Source organism: Pseudorca crassidens, chromosome 6 (assembly GCF_039906515.1).
Source record: "Pseudorca crassidens isolate mPseCra1 chromosome 6, mPseCra1.hap1, whole genome shotgun sequence".
Classification (NCBI taxonomy): domain Eukaryota; kingdom Metazoa; phylum Chordata; class Mammalia; order Artiodactyla; family Delphinidae; genus Pseudorca; species Pseudorca crassidens.
The window spans coordinates 85,950,568-85,975,396 of NC_090301.1; the positions used below are offsets into that span (position 1 = coordinate 85,950,568).

The following is a 24,829-nucleotide window of genomic DNA, read 5'->3' on the forward strand; positions in this document are numbered from 1 at the left end:
TCTGACTTGGCAGGATACTGTGATAATTAGATGTGATGAATTATATTGTGATAATTAAATATTGTGAAGTTCATTGATAATTAAGTGATCATTTTATGTACATAAATTGCCTGACATCTAGTAGATGCTGAATAAAAATAAGTTTCTCATCCCTTTCTCTAGCTAAAATTATACTAAGCCATTCTACTTGTTTTCTTTTTCACTGGAAATGCTAGCTTTAGATATAAGGGAGTTTTTCTTATGATTGACTGATATTTCATGTGCCAACTCTAAGCCATCTCATGTTTATTTATTAAGGTATTCTTAGTGTTGCCACTCATTTCTCAGATCAACTAGTTAGTTTCAATTCTTATTGTCTCTCATTACATTGAACGCAATGCATTTTCTTACCAGAGGTCACTATCTTTATGAGCCTTCAATCCTGCTCTGTTAGGGTTCTCCAGAGAAACTGAACCAAGAGAATGTGTATATATACATAAAGAGAGAGATTGACTTTAATTGTGTTTATGATTTCTATTTACCGGGTTTCATTTTGTCATTTTTTTCCTATTCTTATTTAGATTAATTGCTTTTTCTTTTTTGTTGTTATTCAGTGGGAGTTATATATTCTACTTCTTCAGTGGTGCTCACAAGTTTTTAACAAGCACACTTGACCTATCTGTTTTAATTTCCAAACACTACACTCTTCTACCATCAATATATTATTTTACTTCCCCTTTGTTTTTATCCCCTAAACTAAGTCACTGTATTTTACCTCAATATTTACTTAGACTTACACATGTATTTACCAGTTTCTTTGAGCACCACCTTTTGTACCTCTCCTTTATTCTAAGTCAATGTTCTTTTTACAGACGTACATCCTTTGGTGGTTCTTTCAGTAAGAAATCTGAGGATAGTAAACTCTATCAGTTTTTATTTTTAAAAAAATCCTTACTCTTTTGATCACATCCTTAATCTTTAATTATAATTGATGTGGGTATAAAATTCTAAGTCAACAGTTGTTTTTTCCCATAGCACTTTGAAGATATTATTCCATTTCCTGCTGACTCTATTTTTGTTGATGAAATCTCTGCTTTAGCCTAATTGCTGTTCTTTAGGTAATCTGAGTTTTCTTTCTAGTTGCCTTTAATATGCATGTCTTTTTAACTTTATTATTATTTATTTTAACTATGATGTGTCCAGGTATGGATTTATTTTCATTTATTTCATTCCTTTGTGACTCCTTTTAGATATATGTTTGACCATCTCATTCTTTCCTTCATGTCTTTTAGCATTAAAAAAATTTGCATTGGGTCTCCTTTTCTCTGTACTAATTGGAGATAATTTTCTTAGCTATGTTTTCTAGTTCAGGCATGAGCTCTTTAGCTACTGATTAGCTCATCCATTGAGGATTTTCATTTTAATGAACAAATTTCTCATTTCTGCATGCTTAATTTGTTTATTTTTCAAATTTGCCTTTCCTTTTTTCATTATGTTCTGTTCTTTTTATAGTTATTCCTTTTTTAAATCTTTTTCATCATTTTAAGTATCTTTATTTTGTATTGTCTTTCAGATTATTAGATTAAGGTATTAAGCATACTAATCTTTATGTTTGTTGTGTCTTCTGACTCTCTCTTACAGAAAATTGTTTTCTTGTGTGGCTCGTCACTCCTGTATTGTGAGCTTTTCTTCAGCTGTAGGATTCTTGGGCCCCCAGGCAGTGTCAGCAGTCCCTAAACACAGGCTTGGGGTTTCCTTTTGTCAGATTCATTTCCCTTTTTTGTACATTAGATTCTTGAGATTTTCAGATAACACAAACACACTCTACTCTTGGATAAGGCACATTTTTGGGAGTTTAATATTTGCTGACTTTTCTTCCTTCCTCTGTAACAAGCAGAAACAAATGTCCTTGTTGCTTACCTAAACCAGTATCTCCCACAGTTGCTGTGAGGTCAGTCATGAGTGATGAGGTCCTGCAGCTCCCATCTCCTCCCAACCCCTGAGCCCCAAGGCTGCCACAGGGATGTTTGTGCTTGTGTTCACCTTCGTGGACCAGCCCTGTGTGTTCTGCTCTGCCACACCCAGGTCCGGGAGGGGAAGGACGGGCAGAGGATGAGACCCCCAACACCAGACCTGCCGGCAGGAGAGGACGTGTGTGGGTACAGCTTCCTCCGTGTGCCCCACTGTATCTGTGTCTCCGGCTTCCTCAGCTGCCCGATGGTCTTCAGCCTCTGTCCCCGTTCTGTCCCTCCCAGCAACTAGTGTCACGTCCTGCATGCCCTGGGCTGCTTCTCATTCTGTCACCTCAGCTCTGTATCCTTCCGGTCTCAGGGAATGGGGCTTACTCGCCCGAACATGGTCTCTGAGCCCCTGGACCAGCTGTCTCCCGTGGTGCCGGCCCACACATGACCACGCCTCGGCAAGCGCCCCCTGCCCCAGCAGCCTCAGGTGTGGTTCACGGGTAGGCCTGAGAAGGGCCCAGGTCTGTGCTCAGGACTCAGAAGCCTGCCAGTCAGCGGTCCCCAGCCTGGGACGTGGCAGGAGTCTGGGCAAGTGAGCACTGTGGATGGACCCTTGGGTTGCCCACCTGCAGAAGGATAGAGATTGGAGGTCGCCCTGTTTTACAGGTGCCCGCAGACCTGGATGTTATGAAGTTGTACGTAGTGTGAACACTTTGTAATGTTGATTGATTGAATGTAAGACAATTCATCTAAAAAAAAAAAAGTTTCCATGTTGCGAGAAACAAGAATCCCATTATTACTGTTATTAATTTTATTAAAACAACATTAATCAAAAGAGTGCTACCATTATTACCATTCTTGCCATGCCTATGCCATTTTAAGAACAAACATCCTCAACTAATTTGAGTTGCAACTTTTCCATAGTGTTTTTGGATGACTGGTTTCCGTATTTTAGATTATGCCTATAACATAGAGACAGAAAGAAATAAGTTGTACAGGTTTACATTAGACAGACACTATTTTGACTTCCTTTAGGCAAAATAGTATCAGAATTTTATCACTAGAGTTCTTGAATGTTAATTTTTTTCTCCACTCCTTTGAGATCCCCATTTTAATTTTTAACAACTTCCTCCCTTCTCCACTTCTATTATAACACAAAAAGGAGGAAGAGGTGAGAGGAAGATGGTAGAGAATCTCTGAGAAATAACAAAAGGAAAAAATAGTAAGTAATAAATTGGCAGAAGGGAAGGAAATAAAAACAAAATTAAAGGGAGTAAATTTTCAAGAGTGGAGAAAATAATATGATGATATCCCAAGGAACATGAGTAAAGAAGCTATGGGTCAAAGAAAAGAGAAAAGGAGTGAGGGGTGGGATGCTGGGATGGAGAAAGCATGAAGCATTGTGAGTGATGACGGGAGAAACAGAACAAGTATCATTTGTGCCTATTGTGTGCTGGAAGAACAGTAGGCATATTTCATCCACAGCTCATATGTAGAGTCAACAAATGTATGAACCATGAATGATTATCTCATTTGATAAATCAAAGAAGTCAGAGAAATTAAATAGCTCATCCAAGATCTGAAGAGTTAGTAAAAACCTGAGTCAGAATTCATGCACAAATCTGTGTGTTTTCACCAAAAACTGGGGCAGGATTGAAAAGGTCACTCTCCACCCACTGTGTGGAACAGAGGACAGATGCCCCTGCTTCTTTCTTCTTTTCTTTGCCAGCTAATTACATGTCTGATTAGTGTAGGACAAAGGAAAATGTGCAGAAGAGAAGCCTGACAAGGTTGAGAAGGAAATGGCCTGGGAGAAAGGAAGATGATTCATTGATAAGCTCTTTGTCCTCTAGAAATGCAATAGGCCTCCTAGGAGGAGAGACTCAGTGTCTGGGGGGGGCAGCTCCGGCCTTGAGGGAATTGTCACCCAGAGGTGACTGGGCACAGAAGTGCTGGAGCATTTTCAGACCTCCCTACCTCAGCAAGCCACAAAAAAAGTGCTATAAAATGTCTTTGATTCTTCCTCATTTTCATTCATACTATTATATACCGGCCTGTCCAACATTGCCCTTTAAAAGCAGGCCACCTTTGGAGCAGTGAATTAACCATGTGGTGTTTCTTGAGCATCTAATCCATGGAATAGGATCCCATGTCATACTTGTTTAAGACTCAATACAACTTCAATAGGTTTTGCTGCATTATTCACCCCAAGTAAAATCCCCAAGAAACCAAAACAGAATTATACAGCAATTTAAAAGAATACTATTTTCCCACTGACGACACCTAGTATCATGTCTCCATATTGCTGGTAATGGAATGAAAGTCAGGTCAGATACACGGTGAGGTCAACTCACCTTGTCACTAAAGTTCAAAAAATCAAAAGCCCTTTCTTTAAAAAAAATTTTTTTTAATTCTTGCTAATTTTTATCACCATTTCCATTGTGTGATTTTTTTTTCAGAGTTGAAAATAAAGGTCATTTTTAATCCCCAACTTCTAGTTTAGTGTTATCTCAAATCAACTCTTGATATACACATCATTTAAAATTGTCTTTTCTAGTTAGAGGCAAGTGTGGCGTTTTCAATGAAGAATGAGGGTTTCATTCGACTCTCTCTTAGGTGCACGTAGAGCCTTCTAAACATTTCAGAGCGTGGGTGGACCTCCCTCTATAAATCGTAAATTGCCCAGGCTTTTGAGCTCCCTTTCTCTTTTAAAGCTACCTAGGTTAAAAATTAAGCCCCTACAGTGAAGGGCACCTGTATTTGCTTGCCCTATTACGCAGCTATACTGAAATGCTTTACAGCTGTCTAAATTAGCATAATTAAATCCACATCAATTAAAAACCTCAATCACCTCTCTCCGCTTCTCATGTAGATGGTGACATTTGTCTAAGGTGGGAATTAACAAAAGAACTTTTTAACAGTTGAAGATCTGGCTCAAAAAGAGGGTAATAGGATTGGTCTATTGTTCCGGATTCACCTAAGACGGGGAGCAGTGGTCAATGAGAGCTATTTGGCCAAAGTTGTCTGCCGTTTGCATTTCAACGCTGTTGGCAGCAGGGCCGGCCATTCGAGATGCGCACTTTACAGCAGCCCTCTCCTGCTACCGCTCTTTATCCTCCAATAATGAGGGCATACAAAGCGCCATTCTGACTTTGGGGGTGGTGGTTGTTTTTAAACTGGGGAAGTCTGGTGGACCTCAGGATAGTGACAAGCCTAAACCGTGTGGTGCTGGCAGAGAAAATTCCTGGAGATGAAAACTGACGTGGGGTCCAGGGGTTAATTTCTGGAACAGACGCATTTGCATACAAATGAAAAATGATGGGATTTCCGTTCTCCTAAATTTTCAATGTCATCAGCATCAAACAGCAGCCCTGCTCCCTTGCTGTTTGAAGAATATTCATTACTGTAGAAAAAGGGGCACCTTGTTTGGTGTTCAACTGAATGCAGGTCTATGACTCAATTTGTGAAGCCTCATCTGGAGGGTGAGTTTTCTGTGCATCTTCCTAATACTTCTAAGTATGGCTTGAATGATATTTATTTTTATAATCCTAAACTTTTCTGAATAAACATTGAATGGGCTGTGGTTGACTACTTTGAGCATTTACCTTTTCACCCTCATGAGCTGTTTACCCATATTTAGCTGACCTTTCTTCTTTATAATATCACAGAGGATGACATTTTGGTCTATGTTAAGTTACTGGATTCGGGAGACGGGACATGACAATACTAATTTCTCCAAAGCACATGATATTTCTCCATTTTTTATTCTTTTAGTTATTTGTTTTTTTCACATTTAAAGATAGTTGTTTTTAGAGTAGTTTTAGGTTCTCAGCAGAATTGAAAGGAAGGTCAGAGAGTTCTCATAACCCCCTGTTGCCATCCCTGTTCAGATTGTCTCGTGATCAACATGCCCCACCAGAGTGGTACATGTGTTACAACTGATGAACCTACACTGACACGTCGTAATCACCCAAAGTCCATAGTTTCCTTTAGGGCTCACTCTTGGTGTTCCACATTCTATGGGTTCAGACAAACGTATAGCGACATATATCCATTCTTATAGTATCATGTATCATTATAATATCGGACCTGTAGGGTATCATATAGTTCCATTGCCCTAAAAATCCTCTGTCCTCTGTTTATTCATCCCTCTCTCCCCCTCAATCCCTGGCAAGCGCTGGTTTTCACTGTCTATGTACTTTTGCCTTTTCCACACAGCCTATGGATGGAATCATACAGTGTGTAGCCTTTCATTTTGGCTTCTTTCCCTTAGTAATATGCACTGAAGTTTCCTTCAGGTCTTTTCATGGCTTGATAACTTGTTTTTAGTGCTGAATAATATTCAATTGTCTGGGTGTATCATAGTTTATTTATTCATTCACCTACTGAAGGACATCTTGGTTGCTTCCATTAAATGCTTTTTTGATGACAATTCATATCTGCTCTTTTTTTTATAAATTTATTTTATTTTATTTATTTTATTTTTGGCTGCATTGGGTCTTCATTGCTGTGCGCGGGCTTTTCTCTGGTTGCGGTGAACGGGGCCTACTCTTGGTTGCGGTGCACGGGCATCTCATTGTGGTGGCTTCTCTTGTTGTGGAGCATGGGCTCTAGTTGCGCGCGCTTCAGTAGTTGTGGCTCACAGGCTGTAGAGCACAGGCTCAGTAGTTGTGGCGCACGGGCTTAGTTGCTCCGCGGCATGTGGGATCCTCCCAGACCAGGGATCAAACCCGTGTACCCTGCATTGGCAGGTGGATTCTTAACCACTGCACCACTAGGGAAGCCCCCTGCTCATTTTTATACTGTTACAAAAATATAAGTATGCAGAAAGAAGAAAATAAAAATTATTCAAAGTCTCGGTTCTTAGACACCACTGCCAGTTAATATTTTAGTGTATATTCTTCCTCAACCCCCTTCTTCAAAGTTTCCATACTTTGAAACTGTCAGCCTATTGAAGGCAGGGATGCTTCCCGTCGTCTATAGCAAAGCCGACCCTTTTTAATTAGCTAAGCCTGCCCTCAAGTTAATACTGCCAGAGGCACGTTCTTATGAGTCAGTCTCTCTCCTTTCCCTGCTGTATCACTAGCGATCGAGAAGACCCTAAATAACTTCTTGAAACCCCTAAGTCTTCTTTCTTCCAAAATATGGATCTCTCTAGATACTGTGTCTAGATGCTGCCGTAAATTAGTGACTATTAAAATACATCAAAACTCTTATTTAACTTTTAGGACAATACTGACATATTTACATTTTTATAATGAAACAGAAAGTACTTTGCTCAGTTCCTCAGCTCTTCAGAACTGTGGGATGCCTCAAGAGACACGCCTGACAATACTCGCCTTTCAGATTTGCCTGCAACTTCTGTGGGGAACAGTTCATGATACTCTCTACTGGGTCATGGAATGTTCTTCAACACTTTACTTCTCTCTCATGGATGAGATGCCTCCTTGGCAGTTTATCTTTTTTTCTCTCTCTCTCTCTCTCTCTCTGAACTATTAATAAGAAAGAAAGGAATGATGCATAAACTTTAGAAATCTCATAAAAGGAAAAGGTCCAACTTTCAGGATATGAAATGATTGAGAAATCCCTTAAAGAAATAGCACTACAGCAGCTAAATTGCTACGATATATAAACCAGAAAGGCAGTATAATAATGCGCATGGGAATAAAATATATCTGTTTTAACCTGGAACTTCACATTTGTATACAGTCTGGTCATATGCAGCTCTGGTACAGTAAGTACCTTTAACATATATGTGAGTTTATCAGAAATACCTTTAAGGTTTTTGTCGATTAAGGTATCTTTATTGTAGTTATGACTTGCTGAAGGGGAATTTTGAGGCAATAAACAACATATCTCAAAGCCCAGATGTCCTGTTTAGACAAGGAGTTTTATGTTGATTCTACTCTGCCTTCACCTAACCTCGTGTAGCAAATATTACAAAGACATAATTAGAAAATTTGGTACAATATTTAGCCCTGGTCGCTGTGTGATGGAATTGTTTGACTGCTGAGTAACTGAAGCTTGTTTGCATCCCAGTGTGTAGTGAAAGGCAAACTTCAAAGAAAATATTATATCTCCCAACTCCAGCTCCTGAGAATCTTGGAAGTATAATACAGCAAGGCTTAAAACTCCCTGCTGTGGGAAGGGCAATTTGACACTGAAACTAGTGTTAAATCACTATTGAAACACTGGTTTGCAAAAGAGTTCTTATTAGATAAATATAGTTAAAGCCTTAAAAGGCAGGAGGAAAATACACCCAAGTCATAGGGAAAAAAATGGGGGAGAAAAGTCTTTCAAGTTGGACAGTATGTGTTGACAAAATTTGGAGATTTTAAAACATGTATCTACACATTTATTTTATAAATTGTACATAAGACTGGCTCCTTTTCCAGTGCAAAATCAAATATTTAGATTTGCAAAAACCTATGGAAGCCAGATTTTAGACAAAAAGGGATTTTTTTGTCAGACTGTCAGTCTCTGAATTTCATCACAATCTGTTCAGCTGTTTTTGTTGCAGGCAGGCGTAAAACGTACTGGGTAAATGTGTGTTTGTATTTATTATTAAAATGGGGATGCTAAATCCTGCTTCCTAACAGTCTTCACATTCTTTAAGTCTGTGATGGTCACAGGGAAGCAGATCCTTGAAGTGCAAGTATGAGAGTCATACATGGAGGAGGAGGGAGAGAGGGGTGTGACAAACACCGACAACCAACACCTCTTTGCAATAGAGGGTTTCGAACCTTTAAAAAAATGACCTTGGCATGTTGCCTCAATAACTTTTTCTGAACCTCTATGTACTTATTCTTGTCTGAAAGAGGGATGAGGAAATGATTTGCTGGTGACAGATCTAAATGTTTCATTTAATTGTCCTGATTTCTTTTCCCATTCTCTGCACTAATCTAAAAATGAGAACTTGGGTTGAAAGTTTCAACATCATTTAATATCCATGTATAATTGTATACAAAGATTGACTAAGAGGATATTAAAGCTAGAAACTGAACCTCTAGTAGGTGGGACAATATAGTAAAGGACAAGCAAGCAACAAACAAATAAATACCAAATCTTAGGTAAGTGCATGCTTGCAGAGCTAACTCCTCTAGCTAGGGCTTTTTGATACAGTTACATCCAGAAGAAATGAGATTTGAGATGATATTTCCCTCTATAAGTAAATCTCTTTACAAAAGGAGAATAATACATTTGTTCCTGATCAAATTGACAAGGATAGAGCAAGCATTTGAGGTCTGTTTTCATATTTTCAAGAAGTACAATGGAAATTTTACCTTTAACCGAGTGTATTAGTCAGCTGGGGCTGCCATCCCCATTATAACAAAATACCACAGACTGAGTGATTCGAACAACAGACATTTATTTCCTCACAGTTCTTTCTGGAGGCTGGAAGGCCAAGATCAAGGTGCCGGCAGCGCTAGTTTCTGGCGAGACCTTTCTTCCTATTTTATAGGCAGTGGTGTCTTGCTGTGTCTCAACATAAAATTTCTTCTGCGTTTGAACAGAGCATCTCTGTATCTCTTCCTCTTCTTATAAGTCCACCGGTCCTATAGGATTAGGGCACCACACCTAGGACCTCATTTAACCTTAATCACCTCCTTAAAGGCCTATCTACAAATACAATCACACTGGGGTGTTAGAGCTTCCCCATCAGAATCTGGGGGATGCGACTCACTCCATAACTAAAATAAAACACATCCTCCCTGGAACTCCAATTTCTTTGTTTCTTACTGGCTTTACATCAACTCATTATAAGACTTCATATTCTGCTCAGAACTTTTGATTTGCAGTTTTATGTTTCTGATTAATAAGGCATTGGAAAAATAAATACTATTGTTCCATAAATGTGGTTTGGTAAACAAATTATTTCGGAATGTAAGGTCTTTGGAGAAAAATCATTAAAGAAATTCTCGGTGATTAAAAGAGGCTGAGAGTCTCTGGAGAGAACGTTACCTGCTTGAAGAGGTGAATTCAACTAGGGAGTCTCAAGATCACTTCCAGGTCTCAGAGCTATGAGTTGGTGAATTCATTCAGTTGCATAATACAGTTGCATCCCGAATTATGTGGTACTGAGAACCCATTGAAATATGGCAAAGTACTCTTCCCTCCAAAATTTTAAGGAGTATTGCTGATAAATTTACAAAGAAAACTAAAATTCCCAGGTTTGGTTTGTGCACCTGTGGCAGAGACGGGCTGGTTAGATGCTTGTTAATCCCATTTCTTTTTTCTGTGCACACAGGGACACTCCATTTCCCAGCTTCCTTTAGATTGGACCATGTGATTAGGTCCTGGCCAATCAGAAATTGATGGAAATGATGCACAGCACTTCTAGGACTGGACAGAACCGTCTGTGTGATCTTTCATGATTTCTCTTCTCTTTTGGTAGTAACAATGGAGACCAGTGTGGAAACCATACAATACAAAAAGCCTGGATCCCATAGGCAGCACTTGAAAGAAGCACCCAGAAAGCCTTTCTGACTTTTTTGGGAGCAATGAATAAATTTTTATTCATTCATTCATATTCAACAGCCCCCATAGGGCTGTTGCTGGTTTACACTGTGTTTCTGAGTATTACGTGTCTACAGTTATCTGTCTACCACAGATAAGGTTCAGTTTTGTTAAAAATATTAAAACCTCCATCTAAGACCATACTCCTGTTGCAGTAGCTACTAGATCGTCGACAGTTGTAGGTTGCCATTTTGGAGCTGTGATCACTTAGGTCAGACTTGCTAGGCTTACGCCAATTTGTGTGACTCGTCTCCAATTCCCAGGGAAGATGACACTGTGCAGGATCTGGTATCCAGAGTCTAGAGTCACAGACATACTAACAGAGTCTGTGCATTCTATCAGAACACCAAAGATGATGCTAAGTATTAGGAAGTGAGCGTTAGCACATATTGTTTGTGGGAGTGTACGTTGTGCTAAATGTTCGGTAGTACAATCTAGTAATATGTATCAAAATGTGAAACACATCTACACTTTAGCACAATAATTGTACTTTTGGGACTTCATCCTAAAAATACGAGTGATCATTTACATATAATGACATCAACTGTAGCCTTCTTTTTTTTTCCTTTTCTTTTTATTGGGGTATAGTTGCTATAAAATGTTGCGTTAGTTTCTGCTGTACAATGAAGTGAATCGGCTATATGTATACATATATGCCCTCCCTCTTGGATCTCCCTCCCACCCCCACCCCCCCATCCCACCCATCTAGGTCATTAGAGAGCACCAAGCTGAGCTCCCTGTGCTATCCAGCGGGTTCCCTCTAGCTATCTATTTCACACATGATAGTGTATATATGTCAATCCTAATCTCCCAATTCATCCCCTCCTTCCCCCACCACGTCCACACGTCTGTTCTCTACGTCTGCATCTCTATTACTGCCCTGCAAATAGGTTCATCTGTACCGTTTTTTCTAGAGTCCACATATATGCATTAATATATGATATTTGTTTTTGAGCCTTATTTTAATAGCAATACCCATCATTAAAGGATTGGTTAAATGAGTCATGATATATTCATGTCATGGAACACTATACAGACTTTGAATAAGATAAGGTAGATCCACCTTAAAAAGCTGTCATAAAAAGCTGTCCATGATAGAATGTAAAGTGAACAATGCAGGTCGTAGAACAATATACATAATTTTAGTTTATCTAATATGCAGGATATAGAGCAGTACATATAATATTCTATCCAGTGTTTTTACAAAGCCTTCTACGACATAATAATATACTAGAAGTACATATCCCACATGTTGAAAGAAGTTACATCTGTGGGATAGGATGGAAGCGAGGGGAAAGGCATGATGGAGGTCGCGCTACACTGTATACTTTGTATTTTCAATTTTTTAAATTAGTGTGTAGTTTTATCATTTCTTCATCTGTAAAATAGTGAAGTAAAAATAGGTGGACCCCTATGAAACTGTCATTTTTGTAAGTCAAAAATGGTACAATATCAACACTTCAGATGGCTCACCTCTAGAACCTACCATTTGGTTGTTGGGAGAATTAAATGAGCTAATTCATGTAGAACATTAGGATGATGCCTCGAATATTGTAAAAGTGAAATAAGTGTTAGCTCTTACTGCTCTTTTTATTATCAATGCTTTACATTTCCAATATTCTTTCACATTCACTTTCTAATTTAGTCCTGGGACCCCCTCTTGGGATAGGAAGGGCAGGCAACATCACCCACAGGTTCAAAAGAGCTTTCTCCAGCATTTTGCTCTGTTTACACATCACACCATTTGCTTCTCAAAACAATCCCAGATGGAATGTATTTAAGTCTACTTCACTTATTTAAATTAACTGATGAAATAAAAAATAATTTGTACATGTTTGACATTTTCTCCCAATACGTAAAGTTATGTGTTATCCTCACATGGATATTTTAATCAATGAGATGCACAAAAGAAAAATTTGGAGCCCTTGAGTTATAGGATACAACTCAATGATCATGTCCTTCTTGAGAAATCCTGTGATTCCTGGGGGCAGACTTTGTTGCTCTGTCCTCCAGGCTCCATAGCTCTTTGTTCATATCTATTCATATCAAGAGATATTTTGTAAATGATACATGTAGTATCAGTATATTCTTTATTATCTTTGATTTCTCCAAACCTGGCAGAGTCTCAGGCAAAAAGTGGCTGCCTAATAAATGGTTAAAAAATTAATGAGGAACTAAGTGAAGGAATGAATTAATGATGATTCTCTCTGTTTTATTCATTAGAAAAATCAAAGCCCTGAATAGAGAAGTGGATTGCCCAAATTCAAAGAACCGTTATCTGGAGATGCAGGACTCAAGCCCAGGTTGCACACAGCCATGTCCAGAATGCCATCACACAAGGCATAAAGCTTCAGACCCAAATGAAGCAGTAGGTGTGCTCAGCCTTGAATGTGCCTATCAGATGAAAACCCACCCCAGATGGCATATCCAATTTAATCAACATCACCTGTGAGCCAAACTGAACAGTAAATGTTAAGACAGGATCACTAATAATGGGGACCTGGAATCTAGCCAGAATTAAAACAATGATCTGCTTAACAATCCCTCTGGGCTGGATGCATGTGGAGAACGGATAAATGCTGGATATCAAAACAGCTGTTCTATGGCAAACCGAAATGGGGCAATCATAGATAGCAAAGGGAGAAGAAACCCTTGAAAATTGTCTTAAATAAAGTAGCACTTTAAGTCGTGTGTGACCTGGCTGTGGCCTTTTAAGAAGCAACCACCCACCACAAAGTACCTGGGCATGCATCTCCAGAGAATGAGATAGCTTCTGGTGAGCAAAGCCTATGGAATTATAAAAGGCAATGACAACTGGTAGCCATCAGTCCCCAATATACATAGACAGGATTAGTCCAAACATCACCTTGAAATCTGAAGGCCAGTGCCCCAAATGAAAATTCCATATGTCACCACCTCCTGAACTTTGCCTATTGCACGCGACCATTTTCTATGAACTCCTTGTAAGCATTGTATAAACTACACTGTTTTTCATATTCCTCTATTGCCTAATTATTTTAAGATGATAATTGCATGGTATCTTCTCAACACTATCACAAATTGCCTTGGATCAGGAACCAAAGTTGATGTTAAAAATATTTAACAAGCAGACACAGGCATAAAGCAACCAGATGCCAGCTTGATGCCATCCTGTCTTGCACCGGCAACTGTCCTTCTTCTTTTGGGCTGATGACTCTATATTATGAAATGTAGTAGGACAGCGCACACACGGAGTTCTCAGAAAGGACTTCCTGACTGATTGACTCTCCAAGCTCATTTTAATACTTGTCTGTCATCTGGGGAAATCCCATATCAGTGTGTAATTTATCATCCATACAACTGTATTAAAATAAGCATACCAATTACAGACCAAGCAGGCAACCATGTAAGAAATCAGTTGTTCAAAAAATAAGTCATGTATTCAGCAGTCATATAAAAAATCTATACTCTGTATTACCGTGCTGATATTCAGGAACATAGAGATACAAACAACTGTGCTTACTTTCTGGGATCGTAAAGGTTAGCAGATATACAGATTTTACCACTGCTACTGTCAACTATAACAGGACCAAATGTTTTAAGAATCAGTTCAGTATAATCATTACAACAGCTGCAAGATCACTATATGGTTGGTAAGTGTAGTTGAATTTCATGTATATAAACATTAGATTGTCTCATCCAAACTTCCCACTACGGGAATTCCTCTCTCACAGCTTCCCTGAGAGGAGGCTAGCAGATTTGTTGGACTACTAACAGTACCAGGGAGAGAAGCCATTGTCTTGTAAGGGAAGCTACATGTTTCTAAGAGAATGAATTTTCATATTTTATAAAAGCACTTTGCAAGATATATCATAGTTGTAGATTTTCCCACATGCCCTTCTCTAAAATTTTCCAGTAAGAATTTAGGTAAACTGGATCTTAAAATCTTAAAATCTTAAAACCCAATTTTTAACTTGTAACCAAAATGTCTTCTGATTTTTACCCTTAGATATAAATGAGTTATCAAGAGCAACTTTCACTAAATCTCGATACCCATATGATAACACTTGATGAAAGGGAGTTTATATAGCAGGGAAACATCAGGGAAACAAAGGAAATTTTCATCCATTTCCCCTTGTCCTTATGTAGTTGGGTCATTTGATCCCAACTGGTAAGCTCTTCATCAACCAGTTCATTTAGCTTTTAACAAAAACTTTGAGCATTCCTTAACCATTTTGATGTGGGCAGACATTTGCTGGGTATTTGCTAAACTCTGCTACTCCGGTAGGACAGATATAGGACTACAGAGAAACTATCTCAAGGAGCTTATAGTCAAATCCAGAGAGGCAGACATGGAGGTAAACAAGAGCAACACAAAGTATCAACCCTTGTGGGGACGCATGAGCAGGAATCAATAAGTGTCACAAAGAAAGGGGTGTTCTCTCTTCCGTATACGCTGGCCTACCAGGATAACCAGGTTCCAAACAGAGGAGAAAATACTTAAACGTATTTTTTCCTCTGTACGGCAGCTATCTCTGGGACATGGCCAACTGATACTCCTTATATGTAGACTATTTAATTAGTACACTCTTCTGTGTTTGTAGCTTTCTAATGGCTATTGTAGGATTCATACTGATGGTTTAAATATGTTCCTGAAGAACTATATCTACTGGATTTCAGACAATCAATAAGGTCCCAATGGATAAGGTATTGAAAACCACCTAAAGTAGCGTAGTATACCATCTCAGATACAGCTTTGGGATTATTTCTGATGTATCTATATCTTTATTTATATCTATTTATATCTATGTGTGAAGAGACCCTTCATAATGGGAAGAAAATAGGGGCGACGAGGTGAGAGTGATCACAAATGCTGTCTTCCATCAGCACGTTCCAGGTTATTTGTTTTGAGCCTGGTCTCTGAGATACCTTCCAGGTGACCAACATAATTCGATTGTCTCTCTGACCTTGTTTAGTGTTGCTACCAGTTAAACTCCAACTGTAAAGCAGCTTTATAAGAGCACTGCAGTGTCATATTACAGGGAACAGATGTCAAAATGAAGGTTCACTAACTTGAAGCAACTTGTATACATAGAACGTTCAGGTGTGTCTGTGACCACAAGAGGAGAAGGAGAAATTGTATTTTGTGCAGTTGACTGATACCAAGGACAGGCTCTTCCCTTGAGATGCCAACAGAGGAATTTTGTTAGCAGTATTTTGTGAACAAAACACTTAAGAGAATGTATGTATACAATAGTTTAAAAAAAAAGGGTTACTGACACAGATGCCAATTTGCTGGGGCATATGGAACATTTACACTTGCCTTTTTCTTTCTTGCTTGCTACAGCTGGTGCTGATTTAGTATGTGAAATTTTACTAGCAGGAGTGCTAATCAAGACCAAGATTCTGTAAGGATTTAGTCATTTATGTAGGGGAAACTACGGCTATCATTAAAAAGGAGAAGATCATCTTAGGAAAAGCATTATCGTTATCAACCTCATTTTTAAACTAAACAGACACAACGGTACTGTAAGTATCACTATAGCAGCCGAACAAGTCAGAATGTTTTCCAGATAATGTTCTGAGAGGATTGCACCCACAGTTTAAAGTTGTGGTGGAGGCACGTTAAAGTTTGGTGCCGTCAGAGCCAAGCAGGAGAGCGAGCCATTTAGCAGTTCGTTGTTTAACTTTTCTGTGCAGTGGTTCAGCAACACTGCTCTTTGCAAACGTTCGATTTTTAAAGAATAAAATGTAATTGTCATGATACAGAAGATGAATGAATTTTTTTCTGGAATCCTTGGGGGAAGTTGGGGCATGGGGAGAAGTGAGAGGCTTTTGATTTTCCCCCTTACATTTTTGAATACAAATTCTTGCAATCCGAGGCCAAATTTCACTGATCATGAAGGTGTTGGGAGAAAAAAATTAAATAAAAATTTAAAAATCTTTCCCAAGTGGTGACAGAAGCATTGTCGGTACGTTAAATATGTTGTCCAGGTGGCTTGGTAGAGTTGGAGACCTGCACGGCAGCTACAAGACATCTGTTGCCTGAGGAAACTTGCAATGTGGCAAAGTGGTGTTTGTAGCTCCCTGTGGAAGGGTGCCAGCTGCCCAGGGCTTCGCTTCTACAGATGAACCGAGAGCCTTGCTGGTGTTTCAGATGAAGTGGTGCATCATTCCTACTCTCCTCTTCTCGTGAATTTAAGGGACAAGGAGGTTTTGCAGTGGAGATCCAGGTAGATGCTGTTGGGCGAGGGGTAGATCAGCTTTCTAATATTCCCAAGGGCTTTGTCCATCAGTGTGACCACAAGCACAAGCCTTTAATTAAACCATTTTTATTCTATTTTCGTGTGTAATTTCTACGACCCACTGCAAGTTATTTATTATTTTCATGATTCATACCTTAAATGCCATCAGAAGAGATATCTGAAAAGTAAAGTTTGCTAAAATGCAAGCAACAAAATATTTTATTTTAAGATAATTAAGGGTTATGCATATGTTAGATGGTTGGTTTGATCGTTTTAGAATATTTTGACATAAATATGGTGGCTTTAAAAACAATACATATAACTTGTAAATAACTATTAGTAACTAATTAAAATTCATTTATTGAGCATTACCACACACCAACCATTTTGTTAAAAGCAAAAGAGACAAAGACTGTATAACAATCTATAGCCCTTGCTCAGAATCTAGAATATTTAAAAATTAATTAGTAAATCTCAATTATTTTATTTACTCAGGCTTTAATGACATTTTTACCATAAACATGACCATCTGGGCTATCTGATTAAAACTGGAAAAGTTGAAGACCTATCCTTAAATGCACAAAGAGAAAAGGATGAGGAGATTTGGACTGAAGTTATCAAATTTTAAAACAACTAATGCTCTTTTCCCTTCCATCAGAAATCTCTTCCATCTACAATAATACTTAAGAAATGTAGTTTCATGAAAGAAAAGGAAAGGGCATCTAGTTAATATGATATGTGCTCGCTTAAACACATGAGAGAGTGTGAAAATTCTTTTTAAAAAGGCAAAAAATTAGACAGGTTAAAAAAAGTGTATGTTTAGTAATTTGTATATATACACACACCATTTAAACTATAGTGATTCCTAAACACTAATAAGTTCCTTTTAAAATTCTGTTAGGCTGTGTTGAAGGAAATAACTTTTATTTCTGAAATTGTCCCTGATGAATATTTTTTGAGAATTTCCTCAGTGAGACAATCATTTAAGTAGAAAACATTTGTGATAGGTCATAGGAGGGAAAACCCATTCTCTCCCCTTCCAACTCTCTTAAATTTGCCCTTAATCATTTACCATTGCTGTCATACATATGAGTAATAAGGAAAAATAAAATGCCTTATTTGAAAAATAAACAGGTATTCACATTCTTTAAAATACATCAGGTTAGTTCGCTGAAGCATAAATTAGGATGGTCTACAGACTGTTAATGGTGACAGCAAGCATATGGCAAATTTGAACTGTCTGCAGGTCAACTTTTACTTTCGCTTTCCAAATGTTTGTCAGTCATTGTTAGGATTTAAATACATGTTTTAATGGGTGGAATTCAACAAAATGAAATCGTTCAGCAAATTCTTGGAGCAAGTGAATTTTTTTTGTCTTTGTCTCTCATCTATAACCTTTCTTGTCTCTCATATACGACCTGCTTTGATAGCAGTCTTATGAAATTTTACCCAGAAAGAACAAGCCCTTTGAAGATTTTTGTTGCCTTTTCTTTGTTCAGTTAAGGAAAAGGTTTATAATCATATGCTGCGTGTGTGTGTGTGTGTGTGTGTGTGTGTGTGTGTGTGAACGTTTGTGTGTACTCATGGATTGGTTTTTCTAAGAACCAGTCGGGTGCTCAGATCAGATTGGTGTTTTTGCCAGCATTACGACTGTTCCTGATGCTGTGATTGTACATTTCATTATGGTAATAGCAAATTGTCTTTTATTTTCTCTCCTTCCTTTTTTCCTTTTTTTTTTTTTAATTTATTTTTTGGCTGCACCATGAGGCACGCAGGATCCTAGTTCCCCGACCAGGGATCGAATCCGCGCCCCCTGCAGTGGAGGTGCAGAGTCTTAACCGCTGGGCCACCAGGGAAGTCCCATCAGAATATCCTTGCTCTCGAAAGCCAGCAGTGTTTGCAGCATTGGAGATCAATGACACTACGATGATAACGTATTATTCTGACAGAAGGAGTGAGAAGAGGAGCCAGCAAGGATAGCTAGGATGAAAAATGAAGTGGAGTTCCTGGGACAGATGGGGGGCAACTTCTAGACAAAGATGTGAGAGAAGGAAAGCGAGGAACAGAAGAGAAGGTTTGAAATATGAGAGTCTTGAAAACAGCAAACCACCAAACACCCAAAAAGATGAAGGGCCTGGACTCCACAACCTTCCCTGAATGCATGTACCACCAGCAGCTGGAGCTCCCTTAGTCTGCAAACACTTTCTTCAGAACAACTCCAGTTCTGGCTCTGAAGAGGTGATGGAGTCAAATGTTGGAAGAGAGAAGAGCTGCTCATTTCTTCAGGGCCAGAAGGATTCCGACCACATTGAAAAGTCATTGTGAAAACAAGAGCCTGAAAAAATTATTCCACTTCAATTGAACACCACAAGAAAAAGTGGCCTTGACTCAATTTAAGAAGCGTATTTGGAGTCCTCCTTATCTTCACTCCAAGGGATCTATTCCTTCAGTCATTTGAAAAAGGGCTGTTATCTTCACTATTGATTTTCTTATTAACAATTCATCCATTTGTATTAAGCTTTCTGCATTTCCAAAGTGCTTTTGCATACGTATCTCGTAAACTGAGGCATTAAGATTGGATATTTTAAATCTTCATATTATAGATTGAAAAGGGAAAAATCTTTAGAACATTATTAAAATCTCAAAGACATGAAAATAGCTAGAAGAAATTCAATCAAATTCCCTAGATATCATGTTCTTGGTTTCCCAAAGACTGAACTCTCATTCCATTTCCTTTGTGGATTGAGAATGTGTCTTAGTTGACAACAATGCCTGGCACATGGTTACTACTCAATAAATGTATGTTAAACTAAACCTAATATTCCTGTTATAATAAAGTCAGATAGAAATAGATTTTAATTCTAAATCTGTCACTTAATTGCTCTTTCTTAGCTTATTTTCCTCATACTTAAAATCAGGAATAACAATTCTTATCTTGCGCCATCAGTGGCGTGCTGGTAAATGTTTAACAACTTGATCATCCACCCCCTTTCCCCCACCCCCCATAAAAAGGGCCTGGTGCGTAGCTTTTGCCAGTTTCCATGGTGTAAGTACTCCCACCATGGACAGTTTCAGGCTTCCAACATGACATCACTGAATGCCGAGTTGGGAAGAGATGTGAATAATCAATTCTTGTGGGCTAATAGAAGCCGGTTCTGACACACCACTGCATGGCTTAAATTTATGGTTTGATTTCATGGAATTGCTCTTCTGTGTTACTGTACCTTGTGACACTAAGGATATCTTAAGACGTGGTAGTTTAGTGGATGCTGTTGGTGCCATGCTGTTGGATCCCTTGCATACTCTGAGGCATCCAATTCCTAACTGCCATGGGCGTAGGCTGATAGCCATTCACAGCTGTGCCTTCTCTGCAGAATTGCCCTTGACCAGGAGGTGCCTCACCAGGAAGTCTACACACCCACCTCCAACACTGCCCCTTCTGGGACAGACTATAGACAATGACTGTCTGACACAGGGGTAGAAAAGTGGTGTAGTTTTGCCTCAAACTGTGACCAACTCTGTGGTACAATTTGTGCTCCAGAACTTCGTATGGGAACAAACCGAAGCCGAGACCACATCCTTTCTTAGTTTCTTCCTCTGCCCTCCCCTTCCTCCCTCAGTCCCTTTCTTTTGAGAGCACTCACTCTAAAAATAACCTAAACCAGAAGCCCCTTCTTAAGCTCTGCTTCTAGGGAACCTAACCTAAGACTGCTGAAAGGAGATGTGGTCTTAGAAAGCAACTTGTAAGGATGGGATTCTGAAGTTGGAGTCCTTGTTGGCTAGATGGCAGGCAATGTGCACCCCGCCACTACTGGAAGGGGGAATATTGATCATTCCAGTTATACTGTGGCAGTGCCGTTGCTAAGACTTTCATCTGTAATGAACTGGGATACAGTACAGGTAGAAGGGATGTAATAATTGGTGCAAAGTCTCAGGTATTTAAGAGATATGGGGAAAATAGTAACTGTAAGGACTGTGGAACTAGATGGCTACTGCTAAGGGCTATTGATCCAATGAAGAGAGAAAATGACAGGCTCAGATCTATTAATCAATAGTTTAAAGCAAAGTGTTAGCCAGAAGGCCTTCTTGTAAGCATTTGAGGCTCTCATCTTCTGTAGTGGAAGGTCACACACAGCTGATGATCAGACATTATTTGGTTACTTTATATTTAATTGTAAAAGTGGCTGAATTGTGGAGAAGGCTAAATTCTCAGAATAGACAAGTCTCCTGTGTCAAAGTTAGGCTCTGATAAGAAGCAAATGGGATCTGGGCAGGGATTTCTGGGTAAAAGTGTTTGAGAAGCTTGAATTTGCCAATTTCCCTGAAACCCCGGGTTCTGTAGAAGTGGCTTAATTCCTGCTGGAAGTTAGAGATTCTCCTCTTGCTTGAAGAACATGAAGAACCTTCAAATGAGATAGGTCTCTTACAAGACAATGTTTTTCCTCCTCTTCCCTCAACTCCCCTCTTGGCCCCAGACCTATAATTTTGCAAATCTCAGCACAGGCCGACTGGGAAAAGGATAGTGATATGCAGGACTTGGTTAGCATGTTCCAGAAAGAAGCAGGAGAGTATGTCTGAGCCCGCTTGTAGCAGTGGAGATGACAGGATCCTTGAAGAGCCAGAATTTCCCATTATGACTAATTATTGTCAGACCCTGATACAGTAATATCCCTTGAGGAGACCAACAAGCTACTTGTCGGCTATTGACTACATCAGACCCTTTCTAGTGTAGTGTTTCTTCTTGACTGGATTCCCTCCTACTCCACGTATGGGGTTGCCTTTTCTGCTTGGAGGTCCTTGGCCAGCACCACTCTCTGAGGGTTCATTGAGTGTCTGGTTTACTGGCAGGCAATCCTGCATAACATTACCTTGGACCAAGGGACCACTTTGCAGCAAATGACTGTGACCTCAGTAGATAAAATACATGGGTCTGGGAATTTAGGGGTAGAAGTGGGAGGGGTCCTCCGCTTCATCACTCCTAGTAACTCACTTGGTCAATCTGTCCTTCCTGTCTCTGCAACATTGGGCTCTGTAGATCTTGAGGACCTGGTTCTCAGATAAGGATGCCTCCATCAGGGATCATAGTAAAACACAGTAAACTCAAAGTCACATTGCTGTCACGTTACTTTGGGTTCCCCTTATAATTGACCATGGTTCTCATAAAAAAAGTTAGGGGTACTGTTACACAATGGGAAATATATGTGCCTCTCCTGCCCACTGTAACTTGTACTTGTGAAGAGCAAGTATAAGAACTACGGCTCGAGAAGGACATGGAAACAGAGCCCAGAGATGAGGACCTGGGTCAAACTACCAGGCAAGCCACCTGGACCAACCAGAGTGCAAACCGAAGGGGAGGTGGGTCTAACATAAGTGAAAGAAAGGGAACTACCTCAGAGTCAACTGCTGCAGCTGGGGCTGTAATTCATCCCACTAACCTTTCTTTTTAAAGTTTTCCCAGAAATTCTGACCAACTAGAATCCTGAAGAAGCTGTGCCTAGATGGAAATGCTTCGTTATCCATGGCAATTTTATTGCTTAATGTAAAGGATTTTACAGTCTCCTCTGTACTGTGGGCTCTGGTTTTTGATAGACCTCTAACAAATTGTTTAGTTCAAATTTGGAGTGTGTGAGTGCACGTAGGAGTGCTTGCATGTGTGTGTCTGTATGTTTTGAACATGAAAATACTCACAAGCTTGATAACCACTCAGTGATGACCAAGATTGTGGGAGTAGGTCACGAATTGTGCCAGCTGGCTGTCCTACAGATTCATGCCATCGAACCTCAGCTGGGCTCTCATTGCTCTTCAGTCATTTTTTTGTCTCTGTTTTTTCCCCATTGTTTCTCCCACAGCTGCTATTCCATACCCTGTCCCTTCACCCCAAGTCCAGAAAAATATCCCTGTATATTTCATAAGCAGATGACCTTAGAACATACTCTACAGTGGTTGAAGCTATCCCATCCAAACTTCCTAATCCTCACTTGGCTTTTGGGACGTTGTTCTCTTCTGAGTCTATCTTTCTGTTGGTAACTCTTATTCTTTCTCTCACCCTTCAAATAGAGCTTCCCTACAATTCTCTTTGGTCATCATCATCCTAACAGTAAGCCAGGCACAAAACACATCAATATCTTCTTATCTATTCTGTCAGTTATGTGTTCACAAGGTTTCTCTTCTAAATCTGCCCTTGATTGGCACTGCCCTGGTTAGAACCTCATTTTCTCCCTTCTAGATAGTAGAAGCCATCAATGTCTCTCTTCTGTATGTCCACCAGGATAATCATTTTAGAATCTAGACTTGATCCATTTTTCTTACTCAGACTTTCTTTCTGTTTTTACTTTTTACTGTGAACAAAGTGTTTTGTATTTTATTGTGAATATAATACTTAATATGGTGAAATAGAGCATACTACAAGAATGTATGTAGTATATATAAGTAGCATTTTAAAAAGAAGAAAATGACCACTGCTCATAATTCAGCCTAAGAAATAAGATCCTACCTTTTCATTTGAAAGTCTATGTTTTGTGAGTTTCTGCTCAGTTGAAGTCCCCTTCCTCTGCCTCAGAGGTAACTGCTATCCTGAATTATGTTAATTAATCCCTTGTTTTCCTTAAAGTTATCATATATGTGTATTAATCTATGCAGAAATGGTATGTGTATATACTTATAAAAATATGAATCTTTGTTATCTTGTTTTGCCTTCTTTTGTACTTTATATAAAAGGAATCATAATATATTACTCTGTGACTTGAAATTATGTTTTAGAGATCCATTTATGTTGATGATTTGCCTGTAATTTGTGTTTCACTGTTGTATTCCAACAAATATCGAATTACAATGTTGTACACCTGAAACTTATACAATGTTATTTACCAATTTTATCTCAATAAAAAAAGAATGCATTTCAATGTATTTTTTTATTCTACTGCTGCTGGACATTTGGATTGATTTGTTATTACAAAAAAATGTGTCACTATAAACGTTTTTGTATAAATTTGTTCCTGTTCCTGTATTCAAGAACTTCTCTAGGATATATACCTACAAGTGGTGGTGCTGGGTATGCACAAATGCACCTTTACCAAGCAATTCCAAATTATTTTTTAAAGTAGTTTTACCAATCTATTCTATTTTATTCAACATCAGCGGTGTATGAGACACATCTTTAGTCAGTATATTACCAACACCTGGACTTTTCAGACTCCTGAATATTTGCCAGTCTGTTTGGACATGACATTGTAGTTCACGGTAGTTTCAATACACATTGCTTGATTGCTACTGACATTAAGAATTTTTCCTATGTTTACCATTCATATTCTTTGGAAAACTTTTCGTTATATCTTCTCATTTTTAATGGGATATTTGACTTTTTCATATGAATTTGTAAGATTTTAACATTTATTCTGGACAGCAGCAATCCTTATTGGTTTATGCCTTCTGCTTGATTTAAAAACTATTTATTATCCTGAAGTGATAAATACATTTTCCTATAGCCGCTTTTAAAGTTTTAAACTCTTGCTTTTCCAGTTTAAGTACTTGATCCATCTGGAATTGATTGTTTATATGGTTGAAGATATACATTTTTTTTGCATATGGATCATCAGTTGTCCCAGCATATTTTAATGATAAATTCATCTTTTGCCACTGACTTACAATGCTAGTTCTCTCATATGTCAGGTTTACATCTAGGTGTGTAGATCTTTTTCTGGAATCTCTGTCCTGTTCCATTGGTCTATAAGATTATCTCCACACTAATGCCACACTGTCTTAATTACTGTATATTTGTAATAAGTCTTGCTATCTGATAAGTCAAGTCCCTCCACTGGTTATTATTCTTTGGATAAAAATTTATTCAGACCATTCTTCAATTGTATAGAAAGTCTGTCTTCATTTATAGCTCCATCTCCAACCCCTTAACATAACTTTATAATTATTTATAATTATTCTTTTATGCATTTGTCTTCCAAATAATATAGGGAAAAAAGGAAAAAAAAAGAAGAGTTATATGTCAAATATGCATTACTACTCATGGTTATTTTGCTGTATAGTTTGACAGTTTGATTAATATGTGTCTTGGCGTATTTCTCCTTGGATGTATCCTGTATGGGACTCTCTGTGCTTCCTGGGCTTGATTAACTATTTCCTTTCCCATATTAG

General features: G+C 38.7%; 1 protein-coding gene across 1 annotated transcript in view; it reads left to right on the forward strand.

The window, feature by feature from the left end:
- Positions 1–23,571, forward strand: part of GTDC1 (glycosyltransferase like domain containing 1) — a 493,504-nt gene extending 469,933 nt beyond the window's left edge. Inside the window, exon 12 of the mRNA XM_067742048.1 lies at positions 18,457–23,571. Within this exon, the coding sequence (XP_067598149.1) occupies positions 18,457–18,661 (205 nt within the window). The 3' untranslated portion in view covers positions 18,662–23,571. The remainder of the gene's footprint in view (positions 1–18,456) is intronic.
- The last annotated feature ends 1,258 nt before the right edge of the window (positions 23,572–24,829 follow it).